The sequence below is a fragment of the Falco cherrug genome, chromosome W (genome assembly GCF_023634085.1).
Source record: "Falco cherrug isolate bFalChe1 chromosome W, bFalChe1.pri, whole genome shotgun sequence".
NCBI lineage: Eukaryota > Metazoa > Chordata > Aves > Falconiformes > Falconidae > Falco > Falco cherrug.
Window position 1 is genome coordinate 4,682,754 of NC_073719.1, and position 12,877 is coordinate 4,695,630.

General features: G+C 50.7%; 1 protein-coding gene and 1 long non-coding RNA gene across 4 annotated transcripts in view; one reads left to right on the forward strand and one right to left on the reverse strand.

Moving 5' to 3' along the window:
• Positions 1 to 792: 792 nt before the first annotated feature.
• Positions 793 to 6,937, reverse strand: LOC129734532 (uncharacterized). 3 transcript variants are annotated; one of them, XR_008730100.1, is made up of 4 exons: positions 6,817 to 6,937; positions 5,486 to 5,571; positions 4,480 to 4,809; positions 793 to 1,013 (listed from the first exon to the last, which is right to left on the reverse strand). It is a non-coding gene; the product is annotated as an uncharacterized LOC129734532 (long non-coding RNA). The 3 variants fall into 3 exon arrangements; XR_008730098.1 differs by lacking the exon at positions 793 to 1,013 and having other exon boundaries at positions 1,623 to 4,809; XR_008730099.1 differs by lacking the exons at positions 793 to 1,013; positions 6,817 to 6,937 and adding an exon at positions 5,681 to 5,804 and having other exon boundaries at positions 1,623 to 4,809.
• Positions 6,938 to 6,943: 6 nt separating this feature from the next.
• Positions 6,944 to 12,877, forward strand: part of LOC129734527 (gamma-secretase subunit Aph-1b-like) — a 53,155-nt gene continuing 47,221 nt past the window's right edge. The window contains exons 1-2 of the mRNA XM_055698129.1: positions 6,944 to 7,113; positions 11,782 to 11,952. Coding sequence (XP_055554104.1) covers positions 6,980 to 7,113; positions 11,782 to 11,952 — 305 coding nt within the window. The 5' untranslated portion in view covers positions 6,944 to 6,979. The remainder of the gene's footprint in view (positions 7,114 to 11,781; positions 11,953 to 12,877) is intronic.

Consider the following 12,877-nt stretch of genomic DNA (forward strand, 5'->3'; position numbering starts at 1 on the left):
CTCCTTCTCTCTGCTGTTTTCTCTGCTTGCCTTCCTGGGATGCTGCTTCACTCTCTTCTTCACAGAGCACTGCCAGGTCATGCAGCAGGTACTGGCTCTCAGGCTGGCTAAGGGTTTGTGTGCAAGCCCACAGCTGGATGGTGGTGATGCCCTGGGGCAGGACATGCTGAGTAGGAAGATGGGGCTGTGCTGGTGGCTCTCCGGGGAGGGGTACCCATCAGCGGTTTCTGTGCTGCAGAGGGCCTGGCTGTGGGCAACAAGGTGCCATGGGAGGATGGAAATGATGAAAAGCAGGGTCTGCCTGCCCCGAGCAACCAGTCCAGCTGGCCTGGCCACCCCAGCAGATCCTGGGTTGTCTAGATTCATCCCTGCTGATGGTGGGGCTGCTTGTATGGACTCTGCTCTGCAGGGATGCCCCACATGGCTGGAGGCTGGTGCTGTACTGAAATGTGTGTGTGTGTGTCTGTGCTTGGTGTGGTGTACATGGGTCCGGCTGTGCCTGGGTATGCTTGGGCTGTGTCTGTGTCCATGTGTGTGGCTGGTTGCATGTTCCTTGTGTTCACAGAGAGTCTGGCTAGTGCCAAAGAGGAGAATGTGGGCATCCACCAGGTCCTGGACCAGACCTTATTGGAGCTGAACAACCTCTGAGCTGCTCTGGAGAGCTCCTGTCCCTCTTCCCTACCCCACATGTGCAACTCACTGGCACACTCAGGATGTCATCAGCTGAACTGTCTTGGCCAAATCCACACACCCATTGAGAAGGGAAGCCCTGCAGCCTTACGCTGTGGCTCAGGGGTGTCTTGTTTGTGCACAGTCTGACTGGCTCTGTCCTGTCTTCATGTCCAAATATTAAAGCAGTTTGACAAGATGGATGGGTGTGCCTGGTCCTTGCAGGCAGGCACAGGGAGACATGGTGGGGGGGTCTCCACCCAGTTTGCACAGGAGGTTCTGCAGGGTCTTGGGTCCAGGGTGGGTATGGCCAGCATAAGGATGTCCTCTGCGTCTGTGATGGGCTGGAAGCAATAATGCACAACATTTGGGCTCTGTTCCCACATCTCCATCACCTCCTTGGGATGCACAGAAAACCTTCAAATCTCAAGCTCAGTTCAAACTGACCATCCTCTTCAAGTGCAGTGATAGAGATATGTCACTGGCGTGTTACCTGCCTGGCACTTGGGGAAGCCACAAGGTCTTTGATCTTCTCATGGAGTCTGCTTCCATGGTTCATGTTTATGATGCCATCTGAGCATGCATACAACCATGTGACCATACATGCACGCACTATTACTTACTAGGGTCTTCTCCAGGTCTGTGGTTAGCTGCTTACACCATGTACTAGTTGCATTTTCTATTACCAGTCACTGAACGGCTGCCTGAGGGAAAGCTGTATAAACTAGCAAATATTAAAATGCAGTAGGCAGCCAATTTCCAAAGCGTTCAGGAAGTTTCCTTCTGGATTGCTGTGTTTTCTCCAACACAAAGAATGGCAGGATATGTCTCATCGCTGTCACCAAAAAAGGCTGGATTCCTTGGGGATGCCCAAAGTAATGATCTAGTCCTTCCCTCTGCTTTGGGCCTGTGGTGATGTGCTTCCCCCCCCCCCCCCCCCCCCCCCCCCCCCCCCCCCCATCTTGATCTTTGTTTCTGTAACAGTGCTCAAGTGATAACCACCAGTGGCAGTTGAAATGGATGTGTCTGGTCACAATGGCTGCATCCAACTCAAAGTGTATTTAGGGGAGACAGATAACAACACAATAGCCAAGGGCTAATTTGAACAATGCATTCACCTAACAGTGCTGGTCAAGGTCCAACTCAAGTCAAGTTTGAAAGAAACTGACTTCTGTAGTCAGTATGCAAATATGACTATAAAAGTCAATTATCTTACTCCATAAATAGTGGACAGCCCAGGGCCTGTTGAACTCTCCTGCATGGCAGCGGGTTGCATGACAAGATCTCCCCTTGAGGGATGCCTCTCAAAGTTACTCCTCAAGGCTGAGAGATTCCTTGCTACAACAGATTCTCGGTAAGTGATTAATAGCATGCCATATTTTGAAATCTTAGCTAAGTGGTATAAAGGATTGATTGTGCACATATAAGCCTTTAGATATAAACCGTTGACCAAGTCTGAGACTAAGTCTGGATCTAGCTGCACCTAAACTCCCCTCTCAGAAGGAGTTTAGAATGCAAGGGGGTCCTTTCTGAACCTTATGTATGACTCAACAGGAGGGTCTCCCTGACAGTTTTTGTCTGACCCTGTCATCTGTGCAGTAAATAATCAAGTATACCTTGTCATCAAATCTTGTTAAACCACTGTCACATTTACTATCAAACTTGGTTAAATCTCTGTTGCATACCAATAAGCATATTGCTGCTTCTCTCTTATGAGTGAAGTGCGTCACTCCATCCTCAACAAATTGGCGTAGTCAGCAGGATAGCAAGTAGTATCACAGCTTATTTACGGAGGTGTAGAGTGAATCTGGAGGCTTAGAGTGAATTCAATACCCAACTTCTCAGAAGAGTGTGCTTGTGACAATTGACATAATTGGGAAGTTGCCCTAGGCATCCCCAGAGCTGTGATTCAAGGTCGGACTACTGGCATTATCTTGAGTTTGACTAAAGCATTTGTCCTGGTTTCAGCTGGGACAGTTAATTTTCTTCTTAGTAGCTGGTCCAGTGCTGTGTTTTGGATTTAGTGTGAGAACAATGTTGATAGGACACTGATATTTTTGGTTATTGCTAGGTAATGTTTATACTAAGTCAAGGACTTTTTGGTTCCTCAGGCCCTGCCAGCGAGAAGGCTGGAGGGGCATAAGAAATTGGAAGGGGCACAGCCAGGACAAGCAACCCAAAATAGCCAAAGAGATATTCCATACCATAGGATGTCATGCTAAGTATATAAGCTGGGGAAAGAAGAAGGAGGGGAGGGACATTCAGCATTATGGTGCTTGTCTGTAGAGGAATGAAGCTGGGTTAATTAACATTGATAATATACAGCTGTGGGCTGGCTTCAGGGGCAGTGGGTTGGATGATGTGGATAAGGTGCAGCTGTGGCTGTTTCCTGCTAAGTGTTTAAATAGCTCTAAGGGGCATAGAAGAGGAGCAGTCAAGGAAGAGAGATGTGGAAGAAGTGGGGAGAAGGGAAAGAGAAGACGAGAGGAAGAGTGTTCTGGTGGTAGGAGAGGCAAGAAGAAGGCAGCAGAAGGACTGGCCAGAAGAGTATGAAGAAATGGCATGAGCATTAGATGGACCTTTGAGGCATTGTGGAGGATTGGTGGCTGTGCTAGGGCAAGGTGTGTTAACTACTTATTGAAGTTAACTTGGTATGTGATTGGTAAAAGACCTTGTTGCAGCTGGCTAGTTTTGGAAGTGCTGTGACACTTGTCTTCCCATGTAACTGTTATGTGTGATGGAGTCCTGCTTCCCTGGAGATTGATGGACACCTGTCTGCTGAGGGGAAGTAGTAAATGAATTCTTTGTCTTGCTTGCATGTACAGCTTTTGCTTTGACTGTTAAACTGTCTTTATCTCAACCCATGAGTTTTCTCACTCTTACTCTTCTGATCCTTTTCCCCCATCCCACTGTGGGGGGAGTGAGTGAGCATCTGTGTGGGACTTAGTTGCTGGCCAGGGTTAAATCATGACAGCATTCCAGAAATGAGATAATGGTGAAAGGAAGGAGCATACTTCAACTCCTTTGGCACTAGTCGCCAGAAAGGAAGAACACCACTTACTCCCTTTTAGGGAGGAATTGTAGGACATGAAGTAAAAAATAAGTAATGTCCAGAAGGTAATTGGGCCTGCCTGTTCAGAAAGTGGAAGCTTATCAGTGGATAAGCAATGATGGCTTTATTTCCAGTTGGTGAAGTTTTTAATAAATATGGGAGCACAAATTTCAGTTCTAACACAAGATGCTGAGAAGCTGGGCATGCGATCTACATGGTGAAGAGTTAAGATCAGCAGTGTGAACAGAGTATTGTGTGTCAAACTGCCAAGGTCAACCTATGGCTCCCAGGTGAGAAGTGAATGTCAACTACTTGCTTTGCAATTAAAGATCATTATGAAAACATTTTAGGTTTCAATGTTTTAACCAACTAACCTGGTGCCTGCCAAATAGGGGCATGTGGTCCTTCACTTCAAACATCAATTCCAAACCTGGCAGAAATGGGGAGGCTACAGTGCATGTGCTGTGTGCAGCCCCTGCACTCCCTGACTCAAAAATTACTAATGTAATGCAATAGCCAATTTCTACTGTGGCACAAAATAGAATTTCTGAAGTCATAGCTGATGTGTGCCAAGCCCTGTTGTCCCACACTACCCAATGAATAACACTCTAAAAGCATAGCCTTATGCTGCCAGGAAACATAACTCATGCTGGGCCATTGCCCCAGCAAGTGGCTGGCAGGAATAGCTTTTGTTATCTGCTTTGCTTTGCTACACCTCTCAGCTCAGAAAAGGCGAGTGGTGCAATTGCATCTCTTACCTGCCCAGGTGCTGCCAGCTTCCTGCCTTCCCCCTGGCCTAGCACCTCTGGTTTGTGGCTCCAAGACCTCCTGCAGGGAAAAGGGCTCCTCTTGCACGGGGTACTCATTTTTTAGTTGTTCTCCTGGGGTGCAGGACCTGCTAGGAGCTGTAGCCTCCCTCCCTGGGACATGCTGGAGGGGAAGGATGGTGCACAGCTGTCCTGGCCTGCAGAGCTGGCACTGCACAAGGGCTGGAGCTCTTCCTTGGGTCCTACTTGCTTTTCCACAGTACATCAGCTGAGCTGTTCTGTTGTTTGGTCAAAGCACCTTCCAGGCAGGGGTTTGTCTGGCTGCAAAAGGAACAAGAGTGTAAAACCACCTCTTCTGCAGGAGCCTGTCCCAGCAAGCAATGCTCTGCACTGCAAACAAGCCTGCCCTGCACTCCTATCAGGATGGGTTCCTTGAGTCCAGCCTGTGTGCCCTTGCCTTCCTGCTGGGACAAAGAGCCCTTTCACACCATGGTTTTTTTCCTATTAGCTGCCCAGCCTCCTGGTTTAGACTAGTCCATTTAACTGTTTACACCCTGCTGCAAGGGCCTTTTTTTCCCCCCCCTCTGAACATTCTGTGGTTTGGCAGTGAGATCCTGGCTGCTGTTCACAGGTAATGCTCTGCCCCAAAGATGTGAGACTATCTTTCATGGTTGAGCAAAGCTTCATGTTTTCTCCATCCTCCTGCCCATCTACTTCCCCCGTGGTCCTGCAGAAAAATGCAGGTGGAGGGAAGCTCTGAGAGGCTGGGCAATGGGGGTGGTGTGTGTTTGACCTGGAAGGCACCTCTCCCTACTCTAACCCATGCTGAGGATCACAGGGCCTGTCCCCTCCTCTCCCCCTCTCCCACTGAATTTCAACCTTTAGATTTGTTTAGCTTGGCTTGACAGACTGAAGATCTCTCCCAAGTGCTTTCAGTCCTGGTGTGTGCTGCCACCCCTTTGATAAACCACCACATTAACTTCCAGCAGCCTCTCACCTCTGCTCTCTTCTCCAGTTTTCTCATCGCTCTGGTGCCTCATCTCATCTCTGAATCCTTTCTGTTCAATATCCTTGAACAATGTGCTGGAGGGGAACAACCACACAAAGAGCATCACAGACACATTTTGATGAGACATGTTGAGCTGCACAGAGCTGAATACAAACCCTCCAGCCCCTTCTTTGGGTTGATTACCTCCACATTTACAGCCTGAGACATTTGGGTGAGGGCAGGAAGAGCTGTGTTGCCAAGCTGTGTGGGTTTTGCAGGGCTCTGGGTGATTTTGGAACAGGTCAGGCCACATAAAGCTAAGTGCCACACGAAGCTCCCAGTCAATATAATCAATATTACTTATTTATCAATCCCACCAGAGGACAATGCAGCTGGAGGGAAATTCAGAGTTATAACCACATGGTGCTGTCTCATTTCTGTATGAGTTACGTATGCCCTGTATGCAGCGCTCAGTACCATGCCCCACATCTGGGCTGCGCTGCCTGAGCTGTGAGTGTGGAGTGGGCACTACAGGAAGAGCAGTGGGGGGTGCAGAGGGTGCATGGTCCCTTTTCTGCATGCTCAAACGCTGCAGGGGGCCTGGGGGCAGTACTAGAGGCCCCCTGCACTGAAGCAGGCCTGTGGCTGGGCAACAGGCAGCTAGGGACCCTTGGGGATGGCCACCATACCTCACCCAAGCCTGAGCACCCCCAGATGGCTCAGGTCCTGTAAAGGTACCGGTGACAGGGCCAAGCTCCTCTGGGTTCAGGCCTTGCTCCCCTGTGACAGACCTGAGCCCCCTGGTATAGGCTGTGCCCACCAGTGAGAGGACCAGATCCCCAAGTGGTGCATGCTATGTCCTTCTGTGACAGGACCAAGGGTTCCCCTCTTCCCCCCCGGTGCAGGCCATGTACCCTGGTACGGGCTGTGCCCTGCTCCCCCCCCCCCCCCCCCCCGCAGGACCAGATCCCCAACTGGTACAGGCCCTGCTCTCCCATGACAGGATCAGGTCCCCCTTAAGCAGGCCATGTCCCCTGTGACAAACCCTGGTCCCCACCCTCCTATTACAAGACAAGGTCCCCAACCAGTGCAGGCCATGTCCCCCCATGACACGACCAGGTCCAGCCCCCACATGACAGGCCTGAGCCCTCCACTTCAGGCTGTGCCCCCCTATGACAGGCCAAGAGCTCCCCCCGTGTCAGGCCCGAGTCCCGGGATTCAGGCTGTACCGTCCGTGTGTCGCCCCCCCCCCCCCTCTTAACAGGCCCAGCTTCCCCCCAGTGACAGACCCGACCCCCCCGGTGCAGGCCGTGCCACTCCAAAACAGACCCTAGCCTCACCCCACTCCAGCTCAGACTCCGCCCCCGCCCAGCGCGGCCCTTCCGTCGGCAGCGGCGCACGTCGTGTGACGTCAGGCAGAACCGGAAAAACGGGGGAGGGAGAGGGGGGTGCGGAGTCGAGGTGAGTTGTTGGGTTCCGTCTCTGGTCTCGTGTCCTGTCGCCATGACGCTCGCCATCTTCTTCGGGTGCGCCTTCATCGCCTTCGGGCCGACACTCGGCCTTTTCCTCTTCACCATTGCCCGCGACCTGCTCCGTATCATCATCCTCATCGCCGGATCAGTCCCGCACCGGTGCCGGTACCGATGCGGGAGGGGCACTGGTGCCATCGTGGGTACTGGTGTGGGCGTGGAGGGGGCACTGGTGCTCGTATCGGTACTGATATGGCACCAGTATTGGTGCTGGTACCAGCGTAGGTGTGACAGGAACGTGACTGGTACTGGCAGAGTCACAACAAGGGGACTAGTGCTGGTGCCGTTGTGGTCACGACAGGGGCACCAGTATTCATACTTGTGTGGTTGTGAGCATGACAGGAGCACCAGTACTGGTGCCCCTATCCTTGTGAATGTGACAGGTGCACCAATATCCATACTTGTACTGGTATAATTGCAGGCACAGCAGGGGCACCAGTACTCACTCATACTGGTACTGCTGTAGGCATGACGGGGACACCAGTACTCATACTGGTGCCATTCTTTTCACAACCGGGGCTCCAGTACTGGTATTGTACTGGCATCGTTGTGGTCACTACATGGCACGGGCATGATGGAGAGCGACACTGGTATCAGTAATGGCATGGGGTCAGTAGAGCACTGGTACCAGTACTTGTACAGGGTCCTCTATCCTTCTAGCTGCAGGGGATGGTGAGGGAAGAAACAGGAAGAACCAGCAAATCAATACCTGGCTCCAAGCCTGGTGTCACTGGCAGAATTTTGGGTTTTTTGATCATGGGTTAGTTTACACGGCACCAGGCCTGCTGGCAAAAGATGGGGTACACCTGTCTCAAAGGGGGAAAAGGATCTTTGCATGGCAGTTAGCAGGGCTCATTGAAAGAGCTTTAAACTAGATTTGAAGGGGGAAAGGGATAAAATCAGGCTCACTAGAGATAAGCTTGGGGTCACACCAGTGTCTGAGGGATGGTGTGCTAGCAAGGTCCTTCGGTCTGCCATCGCAGTGAAGGTAGGGGATGGAGATCCATTCAACAGCAAAGATGCAAGGGTTATTGATGTGTTAGAAACCATGGAAGCGCCTGAGAATGGTCACGTAGGAATTAGGGCTTCTCCTCCCAAAAAGGTGGCAGGAACAATAGCCCAGCTAAAATGTATCTACACCAATGCACGCAGCATGGGCAACAAACAGGAGGAGCTGGAAGCCATTATGTAGCAGGAAAACTATGACATAGTTGTGATAGACATGGTGGGATGACTCGCACAACTGGAGTGCTGCAATGGATGGCTATAAACTCTTCAGAAGGGATAGGCAAGGAAGGAGAGGTGATGGGGTAGCCCTGTATGTTAGGGAGTGTTTCAACTGTCTAGAGCTTGATGATGGTGATGATAGGGTTGAGTGTTTATGGGTAAGAATCAGGGGGAAGGCCAACAAGGCAGATATCCTGGTAGGAGTCTGTTATAGACCACCCAACCAGGATGAAGAGGCAGATGAAATATTCTATAAGCAGCTGGGAGAAGTCTCACAACAGCTAGCCCTTGTTCTCATGGGGGACTTCATCTTACCAGATGTCTGCTAGAAATACAACACAGCAGAGAGGAAAAAGTCCAGGAGGTTCCTGGAGTGTGTGGAAGATAGCTGCCTGACACAGCTGGTGAGTGAGCCAACTAGGGAAGGCATCCTACTGGACTTGTTTGCAGAGAAGGACTTGTGGATGTGATGGTTAGAGGCCATCTTGTGCACAGCAATCAAGAGATGATAGAGTTTTCAGTTCTTGAAGAAGGAAGGAAGGGGGTCAGCACAGCTGCTACCTTGCAATTCTGGAGGGCAGACTTTGGCCTGTTTGGGAGCCTGGTTGACAGAGTCCCTTGGAAGACAGTCCTGAAGGACAAAGTAGGCCAGGAAGGCTGGACATTTTTCAAGAAGGAAATCTTAAAGACAAAGACACAGGAGCAGCCTGTCCCCATGTGCCGAAAGATGAACTAGCAGGGAAGACTGGCCTGGCTGAACAGAGAGCTTTGGCTGGAACTCGGGGGTTGGGGGGGGGGGGGGGGGGGGGGGGGGGGAAGGGGAGTTTGTGACCTTTGAAGAAGGGGCAGGCAACTCAGGAGGACTACAAGGATGTTGTGAGGCTATGCAGGGAGAAAAAGAAGGGCCAAAGCCTAACCAGAACTAATCTGGCTACTGCCATAAAAGACAATAAAAAAAAGTTTCTATAAATACATTGGCAGCAAAAGGAGGGCTAGGGAGAATCTCTAGCCTTTATTGGATGCTGGGGGAAACACAGTGGCAAAGGATGAGGAAAAGGCTGAGGTGCTTAATGCCTTCTTTGCCTCAGTCTTTAATAGCAAAACCAGTTATTCTCAGGGTACCCAGCCCTCTGAGCTGGAAGACAAGGATGGGGAGCAGAATGAAGCACCCATAATCCAAGGGGAAATAGTTAGCAACCTGCTACTCCACTTAGATACACATAAGTCTCTGGGGCCAAATGTGATCCATCCAAGGGTACTGAGGGAACTGGTGGAAGTGCTCACCGAGCCACCTTCAATCATTTATCAGCAGTCCTGGCTAACCAGGGAGATCCCAGTTGACTGGAGGTTAGCAAATGTGATGCCTATGTCCAAGAAGGGCTGAAAGGAGGACCTGGGAAATTACAGGCCTGTCAACCTCACCTGGGTACCGGGGAAGGTTATGGAGCAGATCATCCTGAGTGCTATCACGTGGCATGTACAGGACAACTGGGGGTTCAGGCCCAGTCAGCATAGGTTTATGAAAGGCAGGTCCTGCTTGATGAACCTGATCTTCTTCTATGACAAGGTGATCTGCCTAGTGGACAAGGGAAAGGCTGTGGATGGTGTCTACCTGGACCTTAGTAAAGCCTTTGACACCATTTCCCACAGAAACTGGCTGCTCATGGCTGGATGGGAGTACCCTTCGTTGGGCGAAGAACTGGCTGGATGGCTGGGCCTAAAGAGTGGTGGTGAATGGAGTTACGTCCAGTTGGCAGCCAGTCACAAGTGGTGTTCCCCAGGGCTCAGTATTGGGGCCAGTCCTGTTTAATATCTTTATTAATGGTCTGGACGAGGGGATCATGTGCACCTTCAGTAAGTTTGCAGATGACACCAAGTTGGCGGGGGGAGTGTTGATCTGCTTGAGGGTAGGAAGGCTCTACAGGGGGATCTGGGCAGGCTGGATCGATGGGCTGATGCCAGTTGTATGAGGTTCAATGTAGAGTGGCTAGAAGAAAATGGACTTATTATGAGCAATCCAGACCAAGTAACTTTGTTGTAATAGCAGGCCGAGCAGGCCGAAACTGTAGCAAGCTGCAAGTGTTGTGAAGGACATATGCAGGGCCAAGGAAGACAAAGAAACTGTGTATTCACAGAGAGATAAGAGAGTTGGACAGAAAGATGAGAAAAAACAGGATGCCCGCACAAGGGGGGAGCAGCGTGTGGGCACCAGACCGGGACCAATCATAGGGGAGATGGAAGCATGTGAACAAGTAGTTTTAACCTATCACCTTTTACATAACAAAGCCTGTGTAGCATGCGTATTTTTAGCTGGGGGTATAAATTGATGTGGGTCTATTAATAGCACCTGTAGAGTATAAATTGCGGTGAATCTATTAATAAAGTGGCACTAACTTGATCACATTGGTCGTATAAGTTGTGTCTGAGCCTTCTGCGTCAACAGTTCAACAAGAAGTGCTGGGTCCTGCACTTGGGTCACCACAATCCCATGCAACACTATAGGCTTGGGGAAGTGTCTGGAAAACTGCCTGGCAGAAAAGGACCTGGGGGCATTGGTCAACAGCCAGCTGAACATGAGCCAGCAGTGTGCCCAGGTGGCCAAGAAGGCCAATTGCATCCTGGCTTGTATCACAAATAGTGTGTGTGGCCAGCAGGACTAGGGAAGTAATTGTCCCCCCTGTACTCGTACTCAGCACTGGTGAGGCCGCACCTTGAATCCTGTGTTCAGTTTTGGGCCTCTCATTTCAAGAGGGATGTAGAGGTGCTGGAGTGTGTCCAGAGAAGGGCAATGAAGCTGGTGAAGGGTCTGGAGCACAAGTCTTATGAGGAGCAGCTGAGGGAACTGGGGTTGTTTAGTCTGGAGAAGAGGAGACTCAGGGGGGACCTTATTGCTCTCTACAACTGCCTGAAAGGAGGTTGTAGGCAGGTGAGTGTCAGTCTCTTCTCCCAGATAACAAGCAATAGGATAAGAGGAAATGGCCTCAAGTTGTGCTAAAGGAGGTTTACTTTGGATATTAGGAAAAATTTCTCTACTGAAAGTGTTGTCAAGCCCTGGAAGAGGCTGTCCAGTGAGGTGGTGGAGTCACCATCTCTGGAGGTATTTTAAAGATGTGTAGACATGGTGCTTAGGGACATGGTTTAGTGGTTGACTTGCCAGTGCTGGGTTAATGGTTGGACTTGATCTTAAAAGTCTTTTCCAACCTAAATGATTTTATGATAGGTGCACAGCAGGGGCAGTGGTACCAGGTCCACTGTGAGATCAGTAGAGTATGGTACTGGTACTGACATGGATATGAGCTTGGCAGTGGTATTGGTACTGGTGTGGGCTTGGCAGGAGCACAGGTGCCAGTTCTGTTTACCAGCAGAGGAGTGCAGGCACAGCAGCAGTACCAATAGAGCAGTACCACCAGAATGGTGCTGGGACTGATAGGAGAGTGAGCAAGGCTGGGGCACTGCTGTCAGTACTAGTACCAACACAGAGGGATGCAGGCATAGTGCTGATGGGCACAGGCATGGCGCTGGTGTCAGCAGGTGCACTCTCTCTTGCAGGGCTTTCTTTTGGCTGGTGTCGCTGCTGCTCTCCTCCCTCATCTGGTTTATCACTGTTAAAGTCAGCGACCCCCAGGATGAGCCGTTGCAGAAGGGGCTCTTGATATTTGGGGTGATGTTCTCTGTGTTGCTGCAGGAGGCCTTCCGCTTCCTCTACTACAAGCTCCTCAGGTAAGGGCATCTCTCACCCTGCTCCAGCACTGCTGAATGGTCCTTCTGCCCTCCCAGCTATGGCAGGTCCAGATTTCAGCTGGGAGCTCCTGAGTGGGGGAGTTGTAGAGCATGGCACCAGGCTGCCTCAAGTGGGTGGTACCTGTGTCAGTACATTGACCTCGAGCGAGCGGGTCTCGGGTGGCGGAGCAGCGCAGCCGTAAGGTCTAGAAGACCCAGGGCTGAGGTGGCTGGTAGTGTCTCTCTGAATTCGGGACAGGTAGGCTGTGGGTTTGGGCTGCTGTAGGATGTGTAATATCCTCTCTGTTGTGGTGACTAGCACCAGCAGTGCTCCTGTAGCTCAGATGGAATCTGGGGGTATACCAGGCACCAGGAAATGCCTGCTTTGCTGCATGGGGGATGGGGAAGGGTTAGGGATCTGCCCTCGTCTCCTGGCAAGTCTTGTTCCTTTCTTAGGGATGGCTTTGTGTCAGTGGGGACAGCCTGAAAGTGGTTTCAGTGCTCTGCGGGGTGGTGCATCCTTGCCAGTCCAGTGCTCAGTACCCTGGCCAGCTGTAGGCAAAGTCTGGGTGCAGCCTCAGCAGCTCCCGGCCTCCCTGGTGCTGCCTGCCCAGAGTGTGGGGGCTTGTGCCACCTGCTGGGTGAGCACACGCTGCACACTATACTGCTTTTGGATGGATGCTGCACTGGGCTGGGCAGGCAGACAAGGGGAGTTGATGCTGCAGTTTGTTATCGATTTGTTAATAAGTTAAGATTGATTGACTTTATTTGATTGATTAATTGATTTTATAAAACCATTTAATAAAATTAAAATATAGAAGGATAAGAAAAAAATTTTTTATAAGAAACTTATAGCTACACAGTAAAAGTTGTTATGAGATCTTCTGTACGTCCTGTACCAAGGCTAGAAGAAGGGGCTGGAACT